Consider the following 27,175-nt stretch of genomic DNA (forward strand, 5'->3'; position numbering starts at 1 on the left):
AGAATTGTACAAAATCATTTCTTTATAACTTAGTCCACCCAAAAATATTGAAAAAATAACAATTATTGGTAGCTTTTAAGCTTCGGTCCCCATCCCCCCTCCAAAAGGTGCATCTGGGCTAGCCCCACGCTCAAAGCCAAAGCCAGACCCAGAGAGAAAAAGACAAAAAAGAAAAAGGTGATCTCACCTCTAATATGAGGACACGTTTTCAAATTTCACCTACTATGTAGGAATGCAGAAAACTTATCATATTAAGATGCTGCAATAGTTCAAGGCTTTGTGTTCTTTGATTTAAGACTTTAAAGGAATTAATTAATGAAATAGAGCCAATTACAATTTCCTGTTTCTTTTACTAAGTTCTACCTTTTTCAATTATCTTCTTTTGGTGCAATCGAAAATAATAATTAAACAAAAAAATCTTTTCAATTTAACTAAAAAAGCTTCTTCAGTTTCGAAAAATGGTTTCCATTTCTAAATTTTGTAAACCATTTTTTGAGTTTGAATTTCTTCTTTTCAAACCGTCGGACTACCACCAAGCTATTCTAGAGGACCTAGACCACCATTGAGTCACCTTTAAACCACTGCTAGACCATATTGGCATAATCGAACCATCCTTAGACTAGCACGAGCCACTCTTGGTCCACCATCGGCCACCACCAGACTATCATCGAAGCACTCTCGAATCAATGCCAACCCACCACCAGACCAACACCGACCACCCCAAGGCAACGTTGGACCACCACTGATCCACACACGGACCACCATCGAATCACCGTTGAGCAATCGTCGATCGCCCCCAGACGATTATTGAACCATCGACGAGCCTCTGCTAGACCACTGTTATAACTCAAATTATTAGGTTAATTTTTTCTACTTATTTTATATTAATATTTTTATGTATTCAATAAAGAATTATTTTTATAAGTTAATATGATTGAAGGAAAATTTAAAAAATATTTGTAAATTTTCATACACGCTATATGCTTGAAACAAGAGAAATTGCTATCATATAGCTAAGAGCCAAGAGGTAATAAACATCTAGGTTTAAAAAAAGACCCACCGCAAAGTTGATCAACCTTGGTCTCCAGAAATCTGCACGGGTTTGATGCTGCATTGTCCATGTAAAGAATGGCCAGTTCCACATTCCAGCCTCTTCTTTCTCGAGCCTTCATGGAATGGAGCAAAGAACTCGTGGTTCAGAGCTTCCTCTGCACTGATCCTCGATCTAGGATTCACTGTTAAACACTTGTCCACAAGATCAAAAAGCGATCTTGGGATTACCTCAAGAAATTCTGGTCTCTTTGTGTTTGTTTCACACCAATCTTGCAGCTTTATAGATGGAAAATATTGTGTATCATAGAGATCCTGTCACAAAATGATATTCCTCAGTACAAGTGTATCTCTAATTTATAAACAGATTGCAATTATGAATATGATGACTACCATTGGCAATGAGGTTTCACGGTTGTGTAGCTTCGCGACTTCCCATAAATCTTCACTGCCCCTCAACTTTGCTATATCCTTTATGTTCCTGGCAATGACCAAATAGACTATGAAGATGAAAAACTCAAGTGTACAAAAAGAGTTTGGAAAAGAAAAATGTTAACAGTACTCTTAAGTGCTCACTCTTTGATGTAGCAGTGAAAATCATCATTAAATGCTACATGTACTTTTATTTGTTTTTTCCTTCAATGGTGATTTTCACGACAACGTCATAGAGTAAACACTTGGAAGTAATGACGTCGTCTAATAATAGTTTTTCCTTCTCCCTTGTGTTTGCTCTTTTTAAAACAAAAATATTAACAAACTCAAAACTACTTTTACCTTTATTGATGCAGAATAAATTGAACCTTTAGTTTATTTAAAGTATTAGTTTTATTTTTATTTAATTATAGGCTTGGCCCAAGTTAGTCATATTAGTTAATTTAATTGATGTGTAATCCAATAATGGGCTTGGCTCTTAGTCATATTAGGGTTAGGATTAGAGTTATGGTTTATCGGTCTATTTAAGTATAATGTTCACTTGTAATAGCCAATTGATGATGAATGAAAAATTGAGCATGTGCCCCTTAGTCATATTAGGGTTAGGATTAGAGTTAAGGTTTAGTCTCTGAGTCTATTTAAGCATAATGTTCATTATAATAGGCAATTGATGATGAATGATAAATTGAGCGTGCACCGCTATTGTCTTCTCCCTATTTTCTCTCTCTCTTGGCTTTTTTCTTCCTTTCTCTCCCAAGCTTATTCCCCTCTATTTCTGTGTCTTCTTTCTCTTAAATTCTTGTTTTATTTATTCTATTAAGCTGTCCTACATCATTTATATTACATCAAAACACTTTTTTCAAACAAATAGCAAAAAACACCTTTTAAAAAGCATCAACAAACGGAGTCAATGATTCTTACTGTTCAGGATCACCCAAAAAAGATGTTCTTCCAATCATCAGGTATAGTAAGGTAACCCCAGCAGACCAGATATCAACCTTGGGGCCTTGATGTGGAGATCTGAACAAGACCTGCATTAATCACCCAAAACATGAGCTCCAGCTTTCCTATTTGAAACAAAAATCAAGCAAAACCAGCGAGGTTATAGTTGAGCAACTAGGAACAATTCTAAATGATACATGAACTTGCAGCTCTCTCTACTAGCATCTTAATTATAAGTCCAGGCAGTATGATGCTGCAACATTTCCGAGGGAGTGTCAGGATAGTGCTAATTTGAAAATATATAGATTTACTTAATCAGTCATTAAGGTTGATAATATTTGTTCACCTCAGGAGCCCGGAAGCCTTTGGTTCCAACACAAGGACCTTCTCTCTTGTGCTTTCCATCCCCTAATAACAAATGAAAAAGGATCAATTGAAGAATATTTATTTCAGTCCAAAGTGTCCCAATTACTACACACCTTTTTTCTTCATTGAGCCAGCACCGCCAACATCAATGACAGTTGAATTCAGGGGCATAGGAGTAATATAGAAAAGCTTGCTATCCACTTGTCTAGGAGAGGCAGCAACTCTCTTTCTCATTGGAGCTGGAACACTTGATGCTTCATAATTTGGACTCCTCATTGCGTCCTGCAACAGGCTGATGAGCTCCTTCCTGCCATGGCGTGGAATAGGTTCCCTCCGCCTTTCTGTTGAAGGAGTCCTGTTGCTTGTCACATCCTTGGCTGAGGTTATGCCTGAGCCATCTGCACCTTGACTTTTGATTCCATTCAAACTAACCAAGTCATTATAAACCTTTGCTTGCCTCAAAGCCTTTTTCTTCAGGTTCTTGGGATCTAAAGTTGACTTGGAACCCTTTGTTGTCTCACGGTAGACTGCATGCGAAGTTTTAGCGGTTGGAGATATAGATTTTGATTTGGGAACCATAACATGACTCATGTTATCATACCCCATCCTTGACTTGCCTGTAAAAGTATAAAGATGAGAGTATCAAATTTAATTCTTTAATAATGTGAAAGTATGACCACGAAGTATCAGGGAATAGAATTACTACAACTAGCAGATACTTCCTTTTTTTGGTATAAAGTCTTGCATTAAGAAGGGTTGGGAGACAGTTTAGAAAGCAATCGTCAACTTAATTTCTCTCTTCTTTTTTTTTTTTTTTTTTTTTTTTTTTCTATATTATTAAATTCTACCAATTAATTAGAATTAGCACAAAAAATTGGAGGCACACAGAGTCCAGTGTTCATTACATTAAATCCATGCCAATAGTAGATTCAAATGCAAACTAGAGAGGAACCAAAGCTTACTAGTGTTTCCATACTTCTGATGCAAATCCTGTCAAACAAATTAAAGAAACACCATATTGACCAGCAGATTAAAATCCATTGAAAAATAATGGAAAATATCAGTGAAAACAAACTATAGAACACTAAAATAACTAGACAAGAGTAACTAACCATGGCAAGGTTAAAATCAATAAGATAACCTTTATTAGCCTTACGAGAGAAAAGGAAATTGCCAGGTTTAACGTCTCTGTGAACTATTCCCTGCAAATTTTGAAACAAAAGAGCCCCTGATTGTCCGAAAATTAAATGAATCCACATATAACATACACGGAAACTATATTCACCTGCTTATGGAGACTCGCTAGGGCTCTAAACATGCAATAGCCATACCACCGGAGCTGAAACACATCTATTTCTTTTTTTAACACCTGAAAGTTAAGACAAAGTCAATATCAAACACAAACAAACAAAAGAAAAAAAGGAAAAGAAGAAATGAGAGCTATCCAACGATTACCTCAGGCCTATCATGCTCAACATGCTCTAGAACAAAGCAATCAGAATTTCCGTTCTTGATACAGCCTTCATATTTTATAACAAAGTCTTTACCCCTGAATTAAAAGAATCCACTTTCATAGTAATCACATCTTGTTGAGTTCAAAACCCAATGCATTTCATTTAAATGAACTTCCATGAAATCCTTACCCAAACCGCTCCAGCATCTTCAGTTCATTGCTAACATGGTGCCTATGAGCATTAGCATGAGGGCCTGCAAAGCAATTGAAATACAACATGAGATCAAGGAATTGTCTCGTACTTCTAATAATTTTCGTTTTCTTTCTACAAGTGTCTCGTATTTCTAGTACCCAACTAGTCCTCCAGAAGACAGACATTGGTGGCATCTTTTTGATGCCATTGGCTACACTACATAGACTCGGGCTTATGACTGTTAGCTGCAAGTACGTGTCTAGGCATCAAACTCTTTTAGTCTACAAATGTTTGGACACAGAAATATGGCTAAAGATTTAATAATCGTTTTAAGTTCAAAACTTCGCCAAAATGAAGTACATATGTAACTTTGGATGCCCAGTATGGTACCTCACTTGTATAGAACTAATTTAAAAGTAGAGTAAATTTAAGAGCATATTTGAAGGGATTTTCTTCATCATTTCAATTGTTGGGCATCACTGTTAGGAACAACTATGAGCAGTTGGTGTGTGATACATCTCCCATAACTAAATCCAGGTCATATCATGTCCAACAAAAGTATTTGCCATTCTTTAATGTCCGTGCAAAAGCCCTAAGTAATCGATAATTATCATTAAAAGTGCAAAGACACCCTTAACTACACAGGAAATATACAAGAGGCACCTAATTAGGAGTAAAAAGGACAAGGAAATTACTATAACTAATTGACAAAGAAAAACATAAGCAGTTGTCTAAAGATACAAAGTTTTGAAGAAAAATGACTTAATCTCTTCCAAAATCCTGTCACGGTCCTCAAGACTTCTGTCATTCATTTTTTTTCTATAAACATCATAAAAAGCATATAGGCACTATCTTCCACGCAATTGCACTCTGCATACTGCCAGTAATCCACCAACAAGCATACAGGTTGACTACACATATAGGCATAACTCAAGACAAACTAAAACGACTGAAAAATGCAACCCAAATGGCATAAGCCATATCACATTGGAGAAGAAGATGGTCTACGAACTCCCCGTTCCTCTTATACATGGAGCATCTGTCCATCAGAATGACATGTCGCTTTCTGAAGTTATCCATGATAAGAATCTTACTTAGAGCCGCCGACCAAGCGAAAAAGGCCACCCTCAAGGGGACCTTAGTCTGCCAAACAATCTTCCAAAGGAAGCGGCAGCCTAAGGGGTACTAGGGTTTAGGGTGATTATGTCATGAAAGCTAATGTATGAGGGGACGAAATCAGCAAAAAACCCAAATGGTTTTTATAAGAATACAAAAGAATATGTCAATATGCTTTCTGTGCACCATAATAGCATATGCAATCCATACCCTTACTATTCAACTGCCCAGGCACTAGGATGACTTGATCACTCTAGCTTGACTACATCGGTCACTAAATCAACTAAACATAGCCTTGCTTCCCAGGAAACTAGAAAAGAAAATAAAATAAAATGAAAAACAACAATCAAAGATCCCAAAATTTTTTATACATGGAAACAAAAGGATCCTAATAACCCTCCACCCCCTTTTTTCTTTCTTTTGCCATTTCTTGTTTTCGGGAAAATTTTGGCAATCAGGTGGATCCTAATAACGTCTCTACATGGGAAGCTTATCTTGGATAAATAGCATAAAAGGCTTGATTTGCAATTTTACAGCATGGCAAATGGCCAATTTACAAGTTCCAGGTATTCTTTTTATTGATAAGACGGTCTAAACCCTTTCTTTGTTTCTCTTGGAATGGCAGTTTAAGCCCCAGTAGGTTACAGTATTACTAATTAGTTTACATTTAAGAAAGTAAAGTAAAAAGAAGTCAAATAAAAGTCTACCTAAACAGATTCAGAGATCATATAATGTCATCTTACATTTAATTGCAACTGTAATTCCATCACTTTTTCTCCGTGCCCTGTAAACAGTGCCATAACCACCTGCAAGTTTGGTTTAGACAAAAACAATAAAAAAAACCCACATAACAAAAAATCGGCACCAGAGATGTGGTCGAGATACCAGGAGGTAATCAAAGCTTTGATACCTGAACCTTCTTCTTCTTCTACACTATATAATTCGAAGCTTGGAAGTACTTTTGGTTCCTGTTGATCCTACAAAGTAACTATAGCTATTAAACAACTAACACTCAGTGATTAAGCTCATATTTTTCCCAATAGGTCACAAAATTAACCGAGTTAAGATCCACACAGTAGGACACAGAAGTTGGTGCCACCAAGTACTATATAAGATACAGATATTCCAGATTGCAGCTTACCTTGGGAAAAACAGAAGTAGAGCTTCCCCTTTTTTCCTTAATGTGCCTGTTGTCATGGTTACGCTGTAATTTCTGCACCATGCTGATTGATGCCCGATCCCTTTTACACGGCCGCTTCTCTTTGGGAGCGAAAACAGTTTTCCTATATTTAGCATCTTCTGGGCAACATGTCGCATTGAAATTCATTGTACTTCCAAATTCTCTCTCATTTATTTTAGCATCTTTGCACACAACCGGATTATCCAAAATGGTATTTGGAAGAGCCGGTCCTGAATCAGGCTCACATGCCATTATCGGCTTGTTCGCCTTCCTTTGCAGAAGTATGTTTGTACTAATGTTGCCTTCTACCTGTTTGATGTCATTCAGTTTACAAGTTAATTGACCAGCAATGGATTTGGCAAACATGGGGAGCGGGGGGGGGGAAGGTGGGGTTTGAGCATCAACTTACCATTATTGACATGTCACTTGGCTGCATATTTATGCTCCTGCTTATATCGTCAGTCACATGAGACTGTACCTGCATAACTGATATGATTCAAAAGCTGTCTGGAAGAGTGATTTGCTAGGTTGTACATGATTAAATGGAACAAATATGTTTATGACATAATATGAAGAAAAAAAAACTTCGACATGTTGGAATATAAATTAAATAATTAAATTAACTATTTCTTATCGGCTTAAACTTTTGAGATAAGTGGTGATTTAAGATGGTATCAGAACCAAAAGTCCTAAGTTAAAACCTTATCTCTGCCATTCACCTCCCATTACAATTAAATATTTCATGTGTTAAGGCTCACTTATTAAGAGAGAGTTTACGCCCACACATGTAGAGTTGTTAGAACATAAATTAAATAATTAAATTAACTATTTTTTATTGGCTTAAGCTTTTGAGATTAGTAGTGATTTTAACATGACAAAATGTTGTTTCACAGAAAACATAAAATAACAGGGGAGAACAAAACAATTTGATGAAAACTACGATAATGAGGAAGGTAATGGGGCTTCATTTTAAAGACGTGTAGAATCAGGATGAAAGAGAAGTTTCATATCTTGTGCCCCAAGAACTAAAGTATTACTCATCGACTTTAAACATTGACTTGGCTTATGAATATTCAAATGACACCAAAACTATCCCCTTGAATTTCACATAATAGACCAAATTTTTTAAATCAGTAACAGCAAAAAGATATAGAAAAGTAAACAACTTCAACTAGATGCAATTGAAGTTATTCAACATAACGAAAAAAAATCAAATAAATTCAATTCACGAGTACCTTTGGACAAACATTTTGAATCGGTTCCCGTGAACATAACCACGATTTCCTCTGTTCTTCTGCTGTAAACGATCACCAGAAATAACAATGAAACAAATTGAGTCACCGAAATAATTTCAGAAAGAAAACAAAACGATGTCCTAGTTACCAGCTCCGGAATCGAAAATGGCTCTCCTTTTGGGCACCGGCTCAAGCTCAGAAATCAAAGACGCACTCGGCTTGCGCTTCCTAGAGTACACTTTCAGGAATTCGATATCATTCCACAGCCTATTCCCAATCCGCGGAATGAAGGCGGATCTCAAATTCGAATTCGACACGAACTCTGCGAGAGCGATTAGGGCCAGCGGAGAGAGGGTGACGTGGAAATCGCAGGTCAAGAGGAGCAGCGAGCCAGGGACGGAGCAGAGGGACTGGACGAAGTCGGGCGAGGCGTGGAACAGGGCGCACCGGGAAGCGAGCTCGGCGGGGGGAGCCGTGCGGCCAAGCGAGAGGAGTAGGGCGAGAAGGTGCCACGCCTTTTCTGACTCGGCGGCGGAGGCGGCGGCGGTGGTTAGGCTAAGGTCCGAGTCGACGAGGCCAGTCTCCATGGAACTCCAGATCTGAGATATTTGGTAGTGGATTTGGAGAGTGTGGGTAGGGAGACTTTGAGACAGGGAGGCGGGAATGTGGCACGAGTAGGGTTTGAGAATTGGCACGTGCGAAGTTCCCGCCATTTTTTTTTTTCCATCTGACAACTGAGAATTTGAGAGACTGGGGAAATGACGGTATTGTGCTTTTGATGTTGGTGATATTACGAGAGAGTCCTTATGGATTTCTTTGTTTCGAGCACGTGTGGGATGGATAGAACCAGATAAGGCGTTGTTGTCGTCCTCTCCTGAGGCCCAAACCCACAAAGCGCGAGACCAGAATCCCCATGACCTCAACTCCATAATTCTCTGCCATTTTTCTCATTTCTCCAATTCATGGGCTCCAAAGTTCTTCCTCAGGTTCTCTCTCTCTCTCTCTCTTGTATTCTCAGTTTTGTTTATTCGAAAACGCTTTGAATGAAGTTTACGCTTTTGGTTATGTAGGCTCTGATAATCACCCCAAGAAACCCTCGTGAATTTCCCCCCAAGAAGCTGGTGTGTTCGACATGCATTTCTCGCCGTCCCTCCTCGTCCGGTTCCTCTAGGGTTTCATGGAGCTCAAATGGGTGGAATTTGAGTCCCATTATCTCTGCGCCAGCCAAACGAAGCTTTGTTGTCAGAGCAGAATCAAATCCTGAGGCTGAAGAAGAAGCGGATGCGGAAGCAGAGGTGGTTGAGAATGTTGACGAGACGGAGGCTGAAGTTAAGTCTGAGGTAGCCAAGTTGCCATGGAAGGCTCGGGTTAAGCTCGGAGATGTAATGGGGGTAATTCATTGAAAGCTCTCTCTCTCTCTCTCTCTCTAAATATCTGTTTGGTTCTTGAGAAAACGCAGGAGAAGAAAAGAAAATGCGAATTCAACCTTCCATTTACTTTTTTAAAAAAAAGAAAAAAGAAAAGAAAAGAAAGTGTATACTTAACGGAACCTTAACGGAAAACAGTTTCCATTTTCTTTTCTTAACAGAAGGATTTGAAGAAAAATGCTGTTTTGGTTGTTTCATGTTTGAAGAAGAGGAAACAGGAACTCCGAAAATGGATTGTTTTGAGAAAAGGGAATTCTGAAACATTCTCTCAAACATGTCTTTTTGCAACTCTACGACTAGAAAATTATTTTCAGAAAACAGAACCAAAATGGGCCCCAAGATTTCGAACAAATTGATGTTCATGTGGGGATCCAGAAAGACTTGTACTCACATAAGGGAAAAGGTTCAACTCAAGTGAGATGTATATATAATATAGACTACAGAATTCCTCCAATATTCCATTAATGGAGAAATCTCACCCAAGTGATTACTGATAAGTGCAATGTGAGCAACCTAAATAGTGGGGATGTAGCCATGTGACCATTACGATTAATGAACACTTGGAAGCCACTTCTGCACGCAAAAGTTTGGTTTCTTTCTCTGTTTTTCTCGCTTTATTTATTTCATTACGAATGGGATATAGATGAAATAATAGAAATCATGCTTTTGTTTGTGAAGATATTGAATAAGAGGGCAGTTGAGGCGTCCGAGAAGCAGAGGCCAGTTCCAGATATTAGAACTGGAGATATTGTGGAACTTAAATTGGTAAATGTATTTCTAATTATTTTGTTTTTATTTCTGTTTGACTGTTTATTAAATTATTTTTTCCTATTTTTATTAATTTTAATTCGCTTCCAGGAGGTTCCTGAAAATAGGCGTAGGTTGTCTGTCTACAAAGGTATTGTTATATCAAGACAAAATGCTGGTATACACACAACATTTCGAATTCGGAGAATTATCGCTGGCGTAGGTGTTGAGATTGTTTTCCCTCTGTAAGTACATCTATTTTGTCACTTGTTAAAGTTCAGAGAGGCTTTTTGCTTGATTTGTCTAGCGGATTAAATTCGTGGTATGCCTATGGTCATATAACTTGGCCTAATTAACTAGCTGTTTTGTACATGATTTCCTGTATTTGTTGTGACTGGAATCTGAAAAGCTTAACCTGGAGAAACCCACTTATTACAAAAAAAATAGATGCCCACGATTGAGAAATTCAATCTACAATAGTAATAATAGCCATGAGTGATTGTATTTTCTTGAGAAGAGGAGAAATAAGAATATGTGTATCACTAATAAAACATAGAATAAGGCATTAATGATAATGATGTATAGTGATTGAGTTCTAATATTAGGATGACTTTTGAATTTGTATATCCACCCAAAATGTTACAAGTTCTGGTAGGATTTGCAATACCTTCTAAAATTTGAAACTTGAAACAGTTATATTCTATGTAGCATTTAAATACACCAGTTGGCTTTATATATTGAAAATGAAGCCAAAAATGCAATCCTAAGATGCCCTTATCCCAAAGAAAAAAGGAAGTATAACTAGGTTACATAACCATGTAGGAAAGAAAATTATAGGCTCTCATTTTCTAGCCTATATCATGCTGGTATGGTACAAATATCAGTTGCTGATGTAGGACAGCCTGCTGGGCTTGGAAAGCATGGACACATATGGGATATGGGTATGGTGTGATATGGATATGTATTAAAAAATAACATTTAAAAAGGCAGGGATAGGCTGATAAAGAAATATTTTTGTTTGCCATTTAACTGTTGTATATTCCATAGATATGCGGTGTATTAGTATGATGCTGCAATCGTTCTTGATTTATAGCCAAAAAATGTCAGTCCCTTATGTTTTTCACCTGGTACTATATGTCTATTTTTTACGTAAAATGGTGACATATAATTATAGATATGTTTATGAAGTATTGGGTCCTTGAACGGAAGTATTTGAGAAGCATATATTGTTGCTTCCTTCAAGTATCCATAGCTAATGTTTGGAAACTTAGGATAGGTTTAAGATTTATGACATTCCCTACAAGTGCAATGTTATCTATTTTGCAAGATAAATTGTGATCAAAGCTTTAATAGATTGTTATTTTGCTGCAAAACTTTATATTTGCACACTATAGTGCGAGCTCCTTGGGGAATAATGTGTATCTTGGTTAAGCGCTAACTCCCTCAAAGACTTCCGGCCTATTAGTCTTGTGGGAGGAATTTACAAGATTATTGCTAAAGTATTAGCAAATAGATTGAGGTCGGTTTTGGAGAAGGTCATATCCAAATCTTAAAGTGCCTTCATCAAGGGGAGACAGATCTTAGATCTGATCCTTATTGCCAATGAATGCCTTGATAGTAGATTAAGATCTAGGGAACTAGGCGTCATGTGCAAAATGGATCTGGAGAAAGCATACGGTCATGTAAATTGGGATTTTCTTTTGTATATGCTGGGGAGTTGTGTCTTTGGGGGGAAGTGGTATTTGTGGATAGCTCATTGTATTTCTTCTATGTGGTTTTCGGTGCTAGTCAATGGCTCCCCTAATGGTTTTTTCAGTAGTTCCCATGGGCTGAGACAAGGGGATCCCTTGTCACCTCTATTGATTGTTTTTGTGATGGAGGCTTTGAGCCGTATTATTTCTGCAGCGGTTAGTGGTGGTTTATTGGGAGGTTTCAAAGTTGGTAATGCTAATTTTTCTCTTCTTCTGTTTGCTGACGATACTCTGATTTTCCATCGTGCTCGCTCTCCTCAGCTGCGTTATTTGCGGAGTCTTTTTCTTCCATTTGAATCTACTTCGGGTTTGAAGGTTAATTTGGGTAAGTCAAATATAATTCCTGTGGGGAATGTAGATCAAGTGGAAAGGTTAGTCGAAATCCTAGGGTGTGGTATCGCAGCCCTACCAGTGAAGTATCTTGGTCTTCCGTTGGGGGCATCCTATAAGTGTACTCATATTTGGGACGGTGTAATCGAGAAGATAGGGCATCGATTGGCTAGTTGGAAAAGGTTATACCTCTCTAAGAGTGGTAGAGTCACCCTTATTAAGAGCACCCTCGCCAATTTACCTACGTATTACTTGTCTTTATTAACTCTCCCGGTGAGTGTTGCTGCTCGTTGAGAAGCTACAACGGGATTTTCTGTAAGATGTGATTGGTGGAGAATTCAAATATCACTTGATGAGTTAGTCTAAGGTTTGTACCCCAATTTCAGAGGGAGGACTTGGTATCAAGAACTTGATGATGTTCAATTGCGCTCTGTTAGGTAAATGGTTGTGGCAGTTTGAAAGTGAGAGAGATGTTTGGTGGAGAGTTGCGGTGGACTCCAAGTTTGGCAGTTTGTGGGGTGGGTGGTGCTCCCTTAAGCCTTTAGGTGCATTTGGAGTGGGATTGTGGAAGAACATTAGGAAAGGGTGGGACACTTTCTCTGGGTTTGTTAGGTTTGAGGTGGGGGATGGGGTTATGACAAAATTTTGATATGATCTATGGTGCGGAAATACGGTTCTAAAGGTAGTGTTTCCTGTTCTCTTTGGTATTGCTTGTATGAAGGATGCCTCAGTTGTGGATAATATGGAGATTTTTGGCGGTTCTACTCAGTGGAACATAAGCTTTGTTAGAGAAGCGCATGATAAGGAAGTGGATGTCTTTGCTTCCTTCTTCCAAGTGTTGCACTAAGCTATTGTGAGCAGAGGTCGTGGAGATAGGCTTTGGTGGATCTCTTTTAAGAGAGGCTTGTTCAAGGTCAAGTCCTTCTTTAGCTCCCTGGCATGCTTGAAAGGTGGTCGCTTCTATTGAAAGAGTGTGTGGCGGACTCAGGCTCCTTCGAGGGCGGCTTTTTTTTTCGTGGTCAGCGGCCCTAGGCAAAGATCCTTATAGTGGATAATCTCAATAAGAGGTATGTTGTCGTAGTTGACAGATGTTGCTTATGCAAGAGAAATGGGGAATCAGTGGATTACCTTCTTCTTCACTGCGATGTGGCTTTCACTTTGTGAAATTCTCTATTCACTCGATTTGGTCTGTCTTGGGTTATGCCTAGAAGAGTTATCGACTTGTTTGCCTATTGGTAAAATTCAGGAAGGCCGAGGAGTGCTGCGATTTGAAAGATGGTGTCAATATGCATTTTTTGGTGTGTGGAATGAAATAAATCTTAGGTGTTTCGAAGACGTGGAGAGTTCCATGGAGGATATTTTAACTTTGTTTTTTCATACTCTGTAGCTTTGGACGGTTGCTTTTCTGTCCCCATTGTTGCTTAGTTTTGTCGATTTTCTTGCTCGTTTTTCTCTTCCTAGTTAGATGTTTCCTTTTGTATACTCTTGGTGTACTTAACGACGCATTGCGCTTTCAATAATACTTGATTACTTATAAAAAATAATAATAATAATAATAATGCTAGTAGACTGTTATACGACTACCATATAACTTGATGATGTGGCAATGAAAAATCAGTCATTGGATTAGCACTTGTAAAGAAAAAAAATGCTAATTTTTACTTCTACGTCATTCCAATTGTATGACAATCATACAACAGTCTATTAAATAACATTACTCTAAAGAATATGAATTAATTGGGCGTTCGGATGGGGTAAGATTGTCTCGTTTGGTTGCACTTAAGGGAATCTAGAATATCGAGGGAAGTGTTGGTTCCCTCCCAACCCTTTTTTGTTGGGAATGTGGATTCCATTCTAAAAAGATGAGAATCCATATTACCTTTTGCCTTGAGAATTTTACCTTCTTTTAAGATGACAGGAATGCCCACATCCTATTCTCATCCTCATAAGAGAGTCATCTTATCAACATTCTCATGACTCTTAATTCATAATTACGTTTCTTGTTTTATAAGTGGATGCAGCCTGATTTGTGTGTTGCTAACATATTGTTATTGCAGTTATTCACCGAATATCAAGGAGATTAAAGTAATAAAGCATAGGAAGGTCAGGAGGGCAAGGTTGTACTATCTTAGAGACAAGCTTCCCAGGCTCTCCACTTTTAAATGAAGTAATACCATTGCACCTGCTCTTTGTTTGTTTTGGCCTTCACAGCAATTTCTTCAAACTTTGACATTTTGCAACTCTTGTAGAAACTAAATGCCCATGAATTTTTCTGTTGTCACATTATATCCATTCTTGTCGTCCTTTTTTGTCTTTTTTATTTTTTTTCAACTGTCTGGACAGATGAAAAAACTACACAATATGTGCTTTGGTTTTTTCAGGTGTCTAGGTTTAATTTCACTATCCTTCTCGTAAAAAACTTAGAATTAAATCTGCACCGTTGAAATTCAAAAATACATTGTTGCCAGAAAAAAGAAAAACATGTAATTACTCTTCATTCATGTACCATGTCTTCAGGCTGTTCCAATATAGGTATTTTTAAGGAAAAACACTAAACATGTTCAATGTACAGATCTGCATTTAAAAATAAAACAATAATTATTCTTCATTCATGTACCCTGTCTTCATCCTCTTCGAAGGTAGATATTTTTAGGGAAATATACTGTCCTGAGGTTTAATTTTTTATCAAATCATTTTCATAGTATAAAATGACTAAATCACCCTCTTAAGGTATTATCTTGTTATCAAATTGCTCCCATGTAATTGTTGTTGTTGGCGTTTTTTAATGGAAATAATGACAAGTAGCGTAAGACCATGGATAGAAATGAAACCTTAAATGACACATTATAAAAAAAATTAAAAATAGAAATTGAAAAGAAACTAAAATGAAAACTAAAAAGAGGGAGAAAAATAAAAGGAGAGGGAGAGTAATGCTATAACTCTCCCTTCTGTTCCTTTAAAAATAATGTGGCTTTTAAAATCACAATTTGAATTGTAATAAATTATTGAATTTTGATCGAATTGTAATTTTAAAATCACATCATTTTTTGAGGTACACAAGTGGAACTTCTATAATTATTCGGAGGAGGGTAGGCTTTTCTCTTCCCCCTCCCCCCACCCCTTGTGTTCTTCTAAAAATAGTGTGACTTTTAAAATCACTATTTGATTTGTGATAAATTATTAGATTTTGATCAAATTGTGATTTTAAAAGTCACATTATTTTTGGAGGGACACAAGTAGGACTTCAATAATTATTTTTTAGAGGAGGGTAGGCTTTTCTCTTCCCCCCTCCCAAAGCAAGAGATTCCTCACACACCAACCCATGTAGGTATAGAAGGCGTGGGTATAAGAGGAGTGTGACGTCCCACATCGCTTGCGTATAAGAATGATTTTAAAAGATGAGTAGTAGAAAGTGCTTGTGATCTCTAGTTATTAGTTTTAGGTGTGTTTTATCATGGCGTGCACCAGAAGTTGGGCGGTGGAATCCAAGTTTTTTGAATTGGTGGTAGTAGGAGGCGAGTCAGGGGCCAGATTATGCGAGAATTGCAGAGGAAAGCTGAGGTCTATTCTGCTGGATAGAGAAGAGATTGTGTGGTTGGTTTGCATCTTTGAGGAACTGGTGGAGGTGGAAGACTCTCGGGTCTTCTGGGACCAAGGTCGCCCTGGTTTTCCAAGGATCATTGCTCAACGATGTTTCAATCGACACGGAAGTTTCCTGTTGGTTGAGGAATACGATGGTCGAAGGAAAAGCGGGGTGGTTCTAGTTCCAGAAGGAAGAAGAGGTGAAGGATGGGATATCTTTGGCGTGGCCCTTCGTTGGGTGCACGAGTTTTTCAGAAAAGGAGCTACTATGGGGAAGGCTCGGCCTGTGGTTCAAGTGGAGAGGGGAAGGAGGTCCTTTGCAGAGGTCTTGAAGAGGAACCCAGTATCTGTTCATACGCTAGCTCCAGCTCCAGTTCCGACGGTCAGAAGGGAGAAGATGATGAAGAATTCCTACCCTACGGTGAAGAGTTTTACAGCCAGGCATGGACCAACGGTCTTTGTGCAGGAAGGGTGTCCAATGGTAGGACGGGTGTCCAACGGAAAAGATGCACACTGGCACAAGCAAACTGTCAAGGGTAGGGTGGATACTGACACTATCCCACATTTCGGTGAAAGTATCGTGATTTCAAACCTGAAAGAGACGTTGTTGAAGCTCAAAGAGGATGTGGACCAGTGCTTGAAGAGGCTGGGCTCAGCTGAAATTGGGCTTACGGGATGGGATCAGGCTAAGCCTCACAAGCCCATTACTGGAGGAAAATTACAAGCTGGTCAAGACGTCTCCAAGCCCAAGCCTAAGTGGATGAAGAAGGCCGATACCAAAGGAAAGGCCGTTGTTACGGAGAGCCAAGTCGGTGGTGGGTCGGCCCTTTGGTTGGATGGCTCGGAAACAGGCAAGACGGATGACCTAGGAGCGTCGACGTCATCCGGGCCGTTAGGGAGCTCTTTCTCGGCGAGCGGGCCTGAGGGGAACCGCTCTGAAGCTTTTCTCCTTTCCGGTGGTCAGAAGCTAACGACATCGGTTTGTGCTAAGCGGTTCCAATCGGTGGTCGAGGCGGAGGACGTCGCAGCTCAGACCGACTTCGGGGTTGAGAGGAGTCAGAGGGTGACGGGGATGCATTTTTCGGTGGCCACTTTGACCGATTTCGGGGCTGAGAGGATTCAGAGGGCGCCGATGATGCGTTTTCCGGCAATAGGAGTGAAAATTTCGAGGCCATGGTCGTTGGGCTTGGACGTTGCGGATGCTGGAGTTCGTTCTTTAGTGTCTTGGCAGCATGGGTTGAAGAGGCCGCTGATCTCTCCTCAGGTGAACCAGCCAAGGCAGCTTGCAGTCTGTACCGGATGCTCTAAATTGGCTGAGGTTCAGGAGGATACTCGGGGTCTTGAAGGAGCTGGAAGTAGGAAGGAATTGAGTATTGCTGAAGAGGGGGCAGGAGCGTTGGCTGTAGCGGAGGAGGTGGGAGGTGCTGCTGATTTGGGTACGCTGCCTCCCCTTTATTCATATTCTCCAACATCAGGGGGCTTTTCAAGGCATTCTGATTGGGTTATTCAGTGTGCAAATGAAATTTATCCCATTGTGGGAATTTCATTTGAAGGTCACAAGCTACAACTGTTGGCACTCTTAACATTTCTTGAGGGGGAACGACGTTCAGAAGCGATGGGTGAGCGGTCTAGTATTGTGGAGAAAGGTAAGAGGGAGGTCAAGAATCTGAAGAGTGCAGTCAATTACGATGCTAGAGGCGCTTCTTCCAGACGCAGGAATAGGAAGGCAAGGGGGGACCAAGTTGTGTTATGAAGCCAAGAATCCTTTCTTGGAATGTGAGGGGGCTGAACAAGAGGAGAAAACGACTTAGGATTAGTAACTTGCTCAGAGATTGGAAGGCGGATGTTATTTGTTTTCAAGAAACTAAGCTTAAAAGTCTCTCTCGCAGTGTTTTACGCAGCTTATGGAGATGCAACCATTTTGACTGGTGTTCTTTAGACTCCAGTGGGGCCTCTGGGGGCATTCTTGTTATGTGGGACACAAGGGTGGTGGAGATGGTCGAGAAGTGTGTGGGGGAATTCACTCTCGCAGTCTCCTTCAAGAACGTTGCGGATAATTTTGTATGGGCCTTTGCAGGGGTTTATGGCCCGAATTCTGGGTTCGATCGAAGACGTCTTTGGGATGAGTTGGCTGGTTTGTGTAGTTGGTGGAGTCTGCCGTGGTGTATAGGGGGAGACTTCAATGTTACACGCTTTCCGAGTGAAAGATTTAGTGACGTTCGTCTTTGCTCGGCTATGATTGAGTTTTCGGATTTTATTGCAGACCAAAGACTTGTAGATCTCCCCCTAGCTGGAGGCACCTCTACTTGGTCGATTGCTCACCATGTGGTCAAGGATTGACTGCTTCCTAGTGTCACATGATTGGGAAGCCCGGTTTCCTTTGATTTCGCAAAAGAGGCTTTCTCGCCTTATTTCGGATCATTTTCCGATACTTCTGGATTGCGGCGATGTTTCTAGAGGGAGAAGGCCTTTTAAGTTTGAAATCATGTGGCTCAACGAAGAAGGGTTCGTGGGTTTGGTGAAACAGTGGTGGGATTCTTACTCGTTCCAAGGTTCGTCTAGCTTTGTTCTAGCGTGTAAGCTGAAGGCTTTGAAGCAGGATTTGAAGAAATGGAACGATAAGGTGTTTGGCAACATAGAGCAAAACAAGAGGAAGCTGACTGAAGGTATTCAGGCTTTCGATGCTATTGAAGAAAGAAGGGCATTAGGGGAAGAGGAGATCTTGAGAAAGGCTGAGACTGTCAGGGAGCTAGAGAAGTGTTCTCTTTTGGAGGAGGTGAGTTGGAGGCAGAAATCTGGGATGCTGTGGTTAAAGGAAGGGGATAAGTGCACTAAATTCTTTCATTCTATAGCCAATTCCAATAGAAGGTACAATTCTTTGAACTCCTTAGTGATAGGAGACTCTCTATCCTCTGATCAGTCAGAAATCGGTGTGCACATCGTCAAATTCTATAAGAAGCTGTTTACGGAGCAGTGCAGGTGGAGGCCTTCGGTTGATGGTATCTCCTTTGATTCTATTCTAGAGTCTGAGGCCAGTTGGATGGAGAGAGCTTTTGAGGAGGAGGAGGTCAGGAATGTAGTTTCAGCAATGGAAGGAGATAAGGCGCCAGGTCCTGATGGCTTTTCTATGGCCTTCTTCAAAGAGTGTTGGGATGCTTTGAGGGGGGACATTATAAAGGTGTTTCAGGAGTTTTTTATCGGGGGTTCTTTCGAAAAGAGCCTCAATACTTCGTTCATTTCTCTTATACCGAAGATTCCAGGTGTTAACGATTTAAAAGACTTTCAACCTATTAGTCTTGTGGGTGGTGTTTACAAAATTATTGCCAAAGTTCTAGCAAATAGACTTAAGATGGTTTTGGAAAAGTTTATTTCTAAATCTCAAAGCGCCTTTGTCAAGGGGAGACAAATTTTGGATCCAATACTTATTGCTAATGAATGTCTGGATAGTAGATTAAGATCTGGAGAGCCTGGAGTCATGTGCAAAATAGATCTGGAAAAAGCTTATGATCATGTTAATTGGGATTTTCTCTTGTTTGTACTGAGGAGATGTGGATTTGGGGAAAAATGGTGCTATTGGATAAAACATTGTATATCCTCTGTGAGATTCTCAGTGATGGTTAATGGCTCTCCTAATGGATTCTTTAGCAGTTCTCATGGGTTGAGACAAGGGGATCCTCTCTCACCCTTGTTGTTTGTTTTTGTGATGGAGGCATTGAGCCGAATGATTTCAGTTGCGGTAGGAGGGGGCTTACTCGAAGGATTTAGTGTGGGTAATGTTTCATTCTCACACTTGTTATTTGCAGATGATACTTTGATTTTCTGCAATGCTCGCCATGCTCAGTTGCGTTATCTTAGAAGCCTCTTTCTTCTGTTTGAAGCTGCTTCGGGCTTGAAGGTTAATTTGGCCAAGTCAGCTTTAATCCATGTGGGAGACGTAGTTCAAGTGGAAGGTCTTGCCGATATTCTAGGGTGTGGGGTTGCTAATCTACCGGTGAAGTATCTAGGCTTTCCGTTGGGGGCTTCCTACAAATCTATTCATATCTGGGATGGTGTTATTGAGAAGGTTGAACGTCGGTTGGCCAGCTGGAAAAGGTTATACCTTTCCAAGGGAGGTAGAGTTACCCTCATCAAGAGTACTCTTTCCAACTTGCCCACGTATTTTTTGTCTCTTTTTCCTATCCCGGCAAGTGTAGGTGCTCGTATTGAGAAGCTACAACGAGACTTCCTTTGGGGAGGAATTGGTGATGAGTTCAAGTATCATTTGGTGAAATGGTCTAAAGTGTGCACTCCAATTTCAGAAGGCGGGTTGGGTATTAGAAATCTGGTGGTGTTTAACAAGGCTCTATTAGGCAAATGGCTGTGGCGTTATGGGATTGAGAGGGAAGCTTGGTGGAGAATAGCGGTGGATTCCAAGTTTGGAAGTTTATGGGAAGGTTGGTGCTCCTTAGAGCCTACAGGTACTTTTGGGGTGGGGTTATGGAAGAACATCAGGAAAGGGTGGAAGAATTTTGTAGGATTCTCTAGATTTAAGGTGGGAGGTGGGGCTAGAACAAAATTTTGGCATGATTTGTGGTGTGGGAACTCAACTCTTAAGGAAGCTTTTCCTATTTTATTTGGAATTGCTCGTGCGAAGGATGCTTCAGTTGCGGATAATGTGGAGCTTGTGAGTGGCTTCAATCAGTGGAGCGTGCGCTTTTTCAGAGAAGCGCATGATTGGGAAGTGGATACCTTTGCTGCGTTTTTCCAGGTATTGCACTCGGTCAGTTTTAATAGAGGTAGTGAAGACAAATTGTGGTGGATCCCTTCCAAAAAAGGTTTGTTCAAGGTTGGGTCTTTCTTTAGCTCTCTGGCTTGCGATGTGAGAAGTCACTTTCCGTGGAAGAGTGTATGACGGACTCAGGCTCCTCCGCAGGCAGCTTTTTTCGCGTGGTCTGCGGTTCTAGGCAAGATCCTAAAGGGGGATAACCTCAGGAAGAGGCATGTCATTGTGGTGGATAGATGTTGCATGTGCAAGAGAAGCGGGGAATCAGTAGATCACCTTCTCCTTCACTGCGATGTTGCATACGCTATGTGGAGTGCTATTTTTTCTCGTTTTGGTCTGTCTTGGGTTATGCCTCTGAGAGTCCTTGACTTGTTTGTGTGTTGGTGGACGGTTGGTAGGCCGAGGAGTGCTGTTATTTGGAAGATGGTGTCGACATGCATTCTCTGGTGTGTTTGGAAGGAAAGAAATGATAGGTGTTTTGAGGACTTGGAGAGATCCTTGGAGAAAATTTTAGCTTCTTTTTTTCATACGTTGTATCTTTGGACGGTGGCTTTTGTGTCACCGTTGTCGTTTACCTTTGATGAATTTCTTGTTCGTTTTTCACTTTCTAGCTAGGTGTGTTCTCTTGTATATTGCCGGTGTATTGAGGGGCGCCTTACGCTTTTAATAAGACCAACTTATTACTTATCAAAAAAAATATGTGCTTATATGTATATTCGTACTCTCCTTGACACAATATGTTTTAAAGTCATAATGACCATAAACCTATCAAAACTTCGCAGTTAAGGCTTTTGTCAAAGTAATACCAAGATGGATGACCTCCTATGAAATTTGATTCGAGTGAGCCAAAAGCGGACAATATTGTATCGTTGGAGTGGGTCGTTACAAGGAGTGATCTATGCACGCTTTATGTTGCTCCATCCACACCCTCCATTAGTTGGTGGGTGAGGGGCGACCCTTCTACTTGGTGGTTACTAATTAAACCCATAAACTTTTAAACAACTAGAGCAAATCTAAAATATCATAACGTAGACAACAAAATCTCCAAGTATTACTATCAATGACCAGTCATCAAAACATAGTAGATGAAAGTGAAAAGTCTTCCGCTGCAAGCTCTCATTGGAGAGTGTGAGATCCTTGAGTCTTATTCATGTGGGAATGAGATTGGGAGACGAACAATAAAGTTAATTACTAGTTAATTAATTTCACTAGAGCGTTACAGTAGTAGTTCCAACTAACTACAAGTTATCTAGTGTGGAGGTACAAAAAGTAACATTCCAAGTTAGTTACAGAGTTAATTAATTTTATGGCCGTTATAGCACCCCCACAAGGTTTAGCCCTAAGGGTGCAAAAACTCTAGGGTTTGTTGCACATACCCAAGGCAATGCCCTTGGGATGCCCCACCGCTAGTCTAGCCACGGGTTTAGGTGGCACAACCATTAGCAGTCCTGGGTTCAACCTGTGGTTGCTTAAGATGGTATGTAACGGCCCAGTGAAATTAACTAACTAGTAGTTAACTCTATGGTTTGTCTCTCAATCTCATTCTATAAGAAATAGACCACAAAGATCTCATCCTCTCCAAAAATGGCCTGTAGCGGAATACTTCCACTTATAACATAAAGATAACAATTAAAATCTACAATCACAATATGAACAAACAAAGCAAGACTAAAGGATCATAACATAAATAGTCACATATCCAAAACTACGGTCAAAAGACTAGTCTTCAAAATATAATACAAGATTTCATAACTAGATCTAAGAGTCATAACATAACATCAATCTCAAGGCATACACTAAAGATAATCTCGATTATGTCACAGTGGGTATTACCACCACCTTTCCACATCTCAGCCAACCACACTAGATCTAGCTCTTTAAAGATGATATTGAGCACTCTCTAAAAGTATCAAACGCGTCTCAGGAATCGTCATCTATATAACTATCTATAAAACAACACTTGTTTCATAGGTATAAAAGATACAAATGTAAGTCTATGACTTAGTAAGCAATAATATGCATGATGTACATGTTATTATATGGTGAACTCAGATGTTAAAATATAAACCACTTGCAGAAATGCACAATTATAATTCTTTATTTCACAAATGGTCATGGATGCAATATAGATATAATATATGTCATAGTTCAATTTCATATGGTTTACCTAGGATATTAACCACTTCCCGTTAGGGTTGGCGCTGTTCCGAGGAACCTATAATGCAACACCGGTACCATGGATATTGTACGCATACCATCATATACTAGCAGCCCGACCGAGTCTGACCTTGGGTGACCCACGCTACTAGCAAAGCCATAGCCGTGACCCTATTTGTAAATAGTGCGCCAATCACAAAACAATCATTGGATTCAAGACCCATTATAACATAATTATAAATCTCATTGACCATAGGGTTAACTTGTATAATAGTAAGCTCATGACTTGTATCCCACACATACCAATGTACTATATCATACGATGCAATTTAATATTTATCGTATTTTACATGCATGTTTTTATGAACTCATTATTCTAATTATCTAGTAATTCATAACTCATTTTTCATAAAATAGAGTTTACATTAATCAAAAGTATATTTCATGTAAATGATAAACATGTATGTTTGGTACACAAAATAATTATGTTATGCGGGAATAATAATAATGAGTATCCATGTTAGTTTTTACACACTTGTATTGTAAGGCTCTTCTGTAAAGTCCTCACGAGGCTCCACAAACTCGTAATCTAAGAAAATACTTATCATTAGTCCTAATCCTGAGCTAAAACTGGTTATAGGTCATAACAAGCTCAAAATATGTCTTATGCCTGACCCACGAATGTTCAGGACACGAGGATCGAATGTTCGGTTATGGTCAAAAACTTGATTTCGAACCAAAATCAAACCAACCCTCTTTTAAACGGATTCTAAGGTCTAAACAAGACTCCTAACACGGTTCTAAGCTATAACAACACAATCAACAGGAAAAACTACATCTGAAAATCATCAAAACGCCAAACCAAAGCTATAAACTAGTATTAAGATCAATAAAACTTTCTAGAGGATTAAGCCTACAAGCTTATGCTATAAAAAGCAAACCAACAGGATAACAACAACAAATCAAACGAGTTAAGTTAGGAAGGCTACCTTCTTAGAAGCAAAAGAGTCAAAAACACATTTCCTCCACCAAAACACTCTCACACATTAACTTAGGGTAATGAGGATGGAGGGGAGGAAAACGCTGAGGATAAGGGTGATCTAATTCTGCAGTACTACCACTTGTCGAACGTTCGGTCTAGCAGTCGAACATTCGTGTACTATTATGATTTATGCGAACATTCGGTATATAATCTAACATACACTCTAAAAGCATGAAATGTACCTTCTGACGCATGGTACACGACATCCTTCGAACGTTTAGAGATGACTACTCGAACGTTTGTGAACAATTGTTGAGCTATTACAACAAACGTTCAATCATAACAGAAAGTCAAATGTTCCACAGGCCTTAATATCTAAATAAGGCCCACTTAACTCTATTTAATATTTTGGGTACTACATGGTAGCCACTAGTTCAACTTGTGGCCTCCATGCATGGTGTGTAACACCCCCGATTATTCTACTAAAAAATTTGTAATTGTACACTATAATTTATTTTTATTTTACAACTTCTCATAATTGCATTTGACCACTCCATAAAATATCCATAGTGAAATAAAGTCTAATAAATTGTTGTCACTTTATTTTCACTATCTCTTATTCCTTGAGTTACTGATTTAATTGTTTTTTTTATTATTATTATTCCTATACTTTTACAATCCAATTCTATTGAGTATATTTATTTTAATAACACTTCACTAAAATGATCAGGAACAAAATTTAGAATAACTAATTTCCATTAAATCTATCTCAAGGGGATGTTTCTTATCTCACAAAAAGATTATGAATTTATTTTTTGAGGAGTAGTGTCCCCATAACATTACATGTAATCACCCAATGCAATGAGATATTGACCATGTTTTTGTCATTCTAAAGTTTGAGGTTTATTACACTTTTCCATCAAATTGGAGCCTTAAATGTGATCCAATTGACTTCAAATTTCTACTATATGTTCTTCATATTTTTAATTTGTAGTGGTAATAATTTTTTTTTCATAAAAATCTCTTCAAAATTGAATCCTAATTTTTTAGTCACTTGTTTGAGTAATAAAAGAAATAATATTCTTTATTATTTCTCATAAAACATTTCAATTTCTTTAATACTTCTAAGGCTATTTTATGACCTTAAATAATTATTTTCTTGGGCGTTACAAGCAAGGCCCCTATTGAGAGGACTAGGTCATTTTTTTTTACAATTTTCTTACTATTTGTATGTATTTGCTCCACTGTTATTCCCGTTTTGAGTCTGTTGTTGGGGAGCCTACTTAGGTGTGTAAACAAACAAAGCTACCCGCGAGCTCGCTCGAGTTCGGCTCGATGAAGCTCGACTCGGTTATTAAATGAGCCATTTGTGGACATGAAATTATACTCGATTATAAAACAATACATACCTGCGTAAAATTCAGCTCGTTCGTTTAAAGTTCACGAACGTACTTGTATAAGGGCTCGGTTCGCTTATGAGCGTGATTCGTATATATATATATATATATATATATATATATATATAGTATAAATTAAAAGTATATACAATAATTTATGTTGTAATACTATATGTTATAATTTATAATTATCTTAAATAATGTATATTATATATTAGGGTAAATGTCTAATAAATCCCTGAGTCGGAGCGCCATTTGAATTTGAACCCACACTTTTTTGAAAGTAAGTATTCGATGCTTAACTTTTTCGTGAATTTAAAAATGATCATTCCGTCATTTTTCCATCAATTTTTCTAACTTCTATCAGGGTGAGTCATCATTTGTCCACGTAGGCATAGACAACTTATACTAAAAACGACGTCGTTTTAATTTTCGACTTTACACGTCAACCCCAACACATGCGACAAGACTTTTAAGCATAAAGCTGAGGCTTGAAGACCGTCAACTCTTGGGGAATGATACTTGGAAAAGAAAAAAAGTTGGAAGAAGGAGAAGGCGCTGGTGGAATGGAAGCCAAATCCAATCAAACCCATGCAAATAAGGTTGAGTAACAGTAATTTTTCTACACCTTAGTTTCAGATCTTGTTTCTTGCTGAAAATTCTCCAAATCCGACTGTTTAGGGGTTTCAATCACTGTCACGGTCGTCTTCTTCAATGTCGTTTGTGAAAGTTGATTTGGGTGTGGATGCACCGACGTGCAAATGCGGCCTTCAATGTCCATTAAGAACCTCTTGGACGACTGCAAATCCTAGGAGGCGCTTCTTTGGGTGTTCCATGTATGATGCACATAAGGTAAATGAATCGTACCCCAATTGTTTGATAATATGCCCAAATGAGTATCATCTATGTGAATGTATGTATAACCGGGCAACGTCGTCTTTTTCGGTGTGTCATGTATTATGACGCTATTGTGTTTTTTGTTTTGGTTAGAAAGCCGGGCAATGTCGTTTTTTCCTTTGGTTTGACAGAGAGACATGTCCCTGGGGAAAGGAAGTACTGCCTCAATTGCGTAATGAATTGAATTGCTTGAAAGAAGAGGTTATACAACTTAGAGCACGGAAGATGCAGCTTACTCAAATGTTGCTGTTTTTAACAGTTGTGGTTATTGCTTTTCTGGGAGTATGGTTGATGGGGTGTAAGGTCATACATTGACAATGTATGTAATAGTAGTGCTTGTAATGTTTTTATTTGTTTGTAATGGTAGTGTGTTTGTGAAGGAAGTATTTGTAATGGTATATTCGGCTTTGACATTTTTGGATGCTTGATGGAGTGAATCTAACACTTCCATTTTATGACTTTGGATCATTGTATAATATGGTACTCCCATTATGTGGAATGTGCAACAATTATGTATAATATCTATCTGTTTGTCATCATCATAAATACATTCACAATATCAACACAAGAACAATAACACAAGAATATTGTTCATACCACCAACATAAACTCAAGGATCACATGCATTCCAAAACCCTAACCGTGTTCATCAAACCGCAATGTATAATATCTTTCTGTTTGTCAGCATTATAAATACATTCACAATACCAACACAAAAACAATATGACAAGAATATTGTTCATACTACCAACATAAATTAAGGGACCACATGCATCCCAAAATCCTAACTGTGTTCATCAAACCACAATGCATAATATCTAACTGATTGTCATCATCATAAATACATTCACAATACCAACACAAGAACAATAACACAAGAATATTGTTCATACCACCAACATAAACTATTTATTGTTTATCCAAAATAGCAACATTCACTAAATACATCCATAAAATATTGTGGATACCACCAACATAAACTATCTACTGTTTATCCAACATAGCAACATTCACCTAAATACATCCACAAAATATTGTGGATACCACCAACATAAACTATCTACTGTTTATCCAACATAGCAACATTAACCTAAATAACCTCACATACACAGATTGTTCATCAAACTATTCTACCAACTGGCACGAGTGTTTAGTCATTACCTAAAAAAGTCAACA

The 27,175-nt window shown here is 38.8% G+C and overlaps 3 protein-coding genes across 6 annotated transcripts; 2 read left to right on the forward strand and 1 right to left on the reverse strand.

Annotated features, from left to right (window-relative positions):
- Positions 1-508: 508 nt before the first annotated feature.
- Positions 509-8,627, reverse strand: LOC133854456 (uncharacterized). Of its 4 annotated transcripts, XM_062290674.1 has the most exons (17): positions 8,116-8,627; positions 7,968-8,029; positions 7,142-7,210; positions 6,694-7,041; positions 6,463-6,529; positions 6,296-6,358; positions 4,434-4,497; positions 4,246-4,339; positions 4,076-4,159; positions 3,903-3,992; positions 3,753-3,780; positions 2,904-3,407; positions 2,771-2,832; positions 2,404-2,513; positions 1,444-1,531; positions 1,061-1,365; positions 509-837 (listed from the first exon to the last, which is right to left on the reverse strand). In XM_062290674.1, exons 1-16 carry the CDS (start codon positions 8,552-8,554, stop codon positions 1,072-1,074), a joined length of 2,466 nt encoding a protein of 821 aa, XP_062146658.1. In that variant the 5' UTR covers positions 8,555-8,627; the 3' UTR covers positions 509-837; positions 1,061-1,071. The 4 variants fall into 4 exon arrangements, with proteins under 4 accessions (XP_062146658.1, XP_062146659.1, XP_062146660.1 ...); XM_062290675.1 differs by lacking the exon at positions 509-837 and having other exon boundaries at positions 996-1,365; positions 7,968-8,026; XM_062290676.1 differs by lacking the exon at positions 509-837 and having other exon boundaries at positions 996-1,365; positions 7,142-7,204.
- Positions 8,628-8,795: 168 nt separating this feature from the next.
- On the forward strand, positions 8,796-14,525 carry LOC133854457 (large ribosomal subunit protein bL19cy-like). Its single transcript, XM_062290677.1, has 5 exons — positions 8,796-8,953; positions 9,038-9,358; positions 10,073-10,159; positions 10,253-10,386; positions 14,280-14,525. The coding sequence occupies exons 1-5, from the start codon at positions 8,930-8,932 to the stop codon at positions 14,386-14,388; spliced, it is 675 nt and encodes a 224-aa protein (XP_062146661.1). The 5' UTR covers positions 8,796-8,929; the 3' UTR covers positions 14,389-14,525.
- Positions 14,526-25,222: 10,697 nt separating this feature from the next.
- Positions 25,223-26,529, forward strand: LOC133853649 (uncharacterized). Its single transcript, XM_062289645.1, has 3 exons — positions 25,223-25,704; positions 25,784-25,954; positions 26,093-26,529. Exons 1-3 carry the CDS (start codon positions 25,618-25,620, stop codon positions 26,312-26,314), a joined length of 480 nt encoding a protein of 159 aa, XP_062145629.1. The 5' UTR covers positions 25,223-25,617; the 3' UTR covers positions 26,315-26,529.
- Positions 26,530-27,175: the final 646 nt, after the last annotated feature.

Source organism: Alnus glutinosa, chromosome 13 (assembly GCF_958979055.1).
Source record: "Alnus glutinosa chromosome 13, dhAlnGlut1.1, whole genome shotgun sequence".
Classification (NCBI taxonomy): Eukaryota; Viridiplantae; Streptophyta; class Magnoliopsida; order Fagales; family Betulaceae; genus Alnus; species Alnus glutinosa.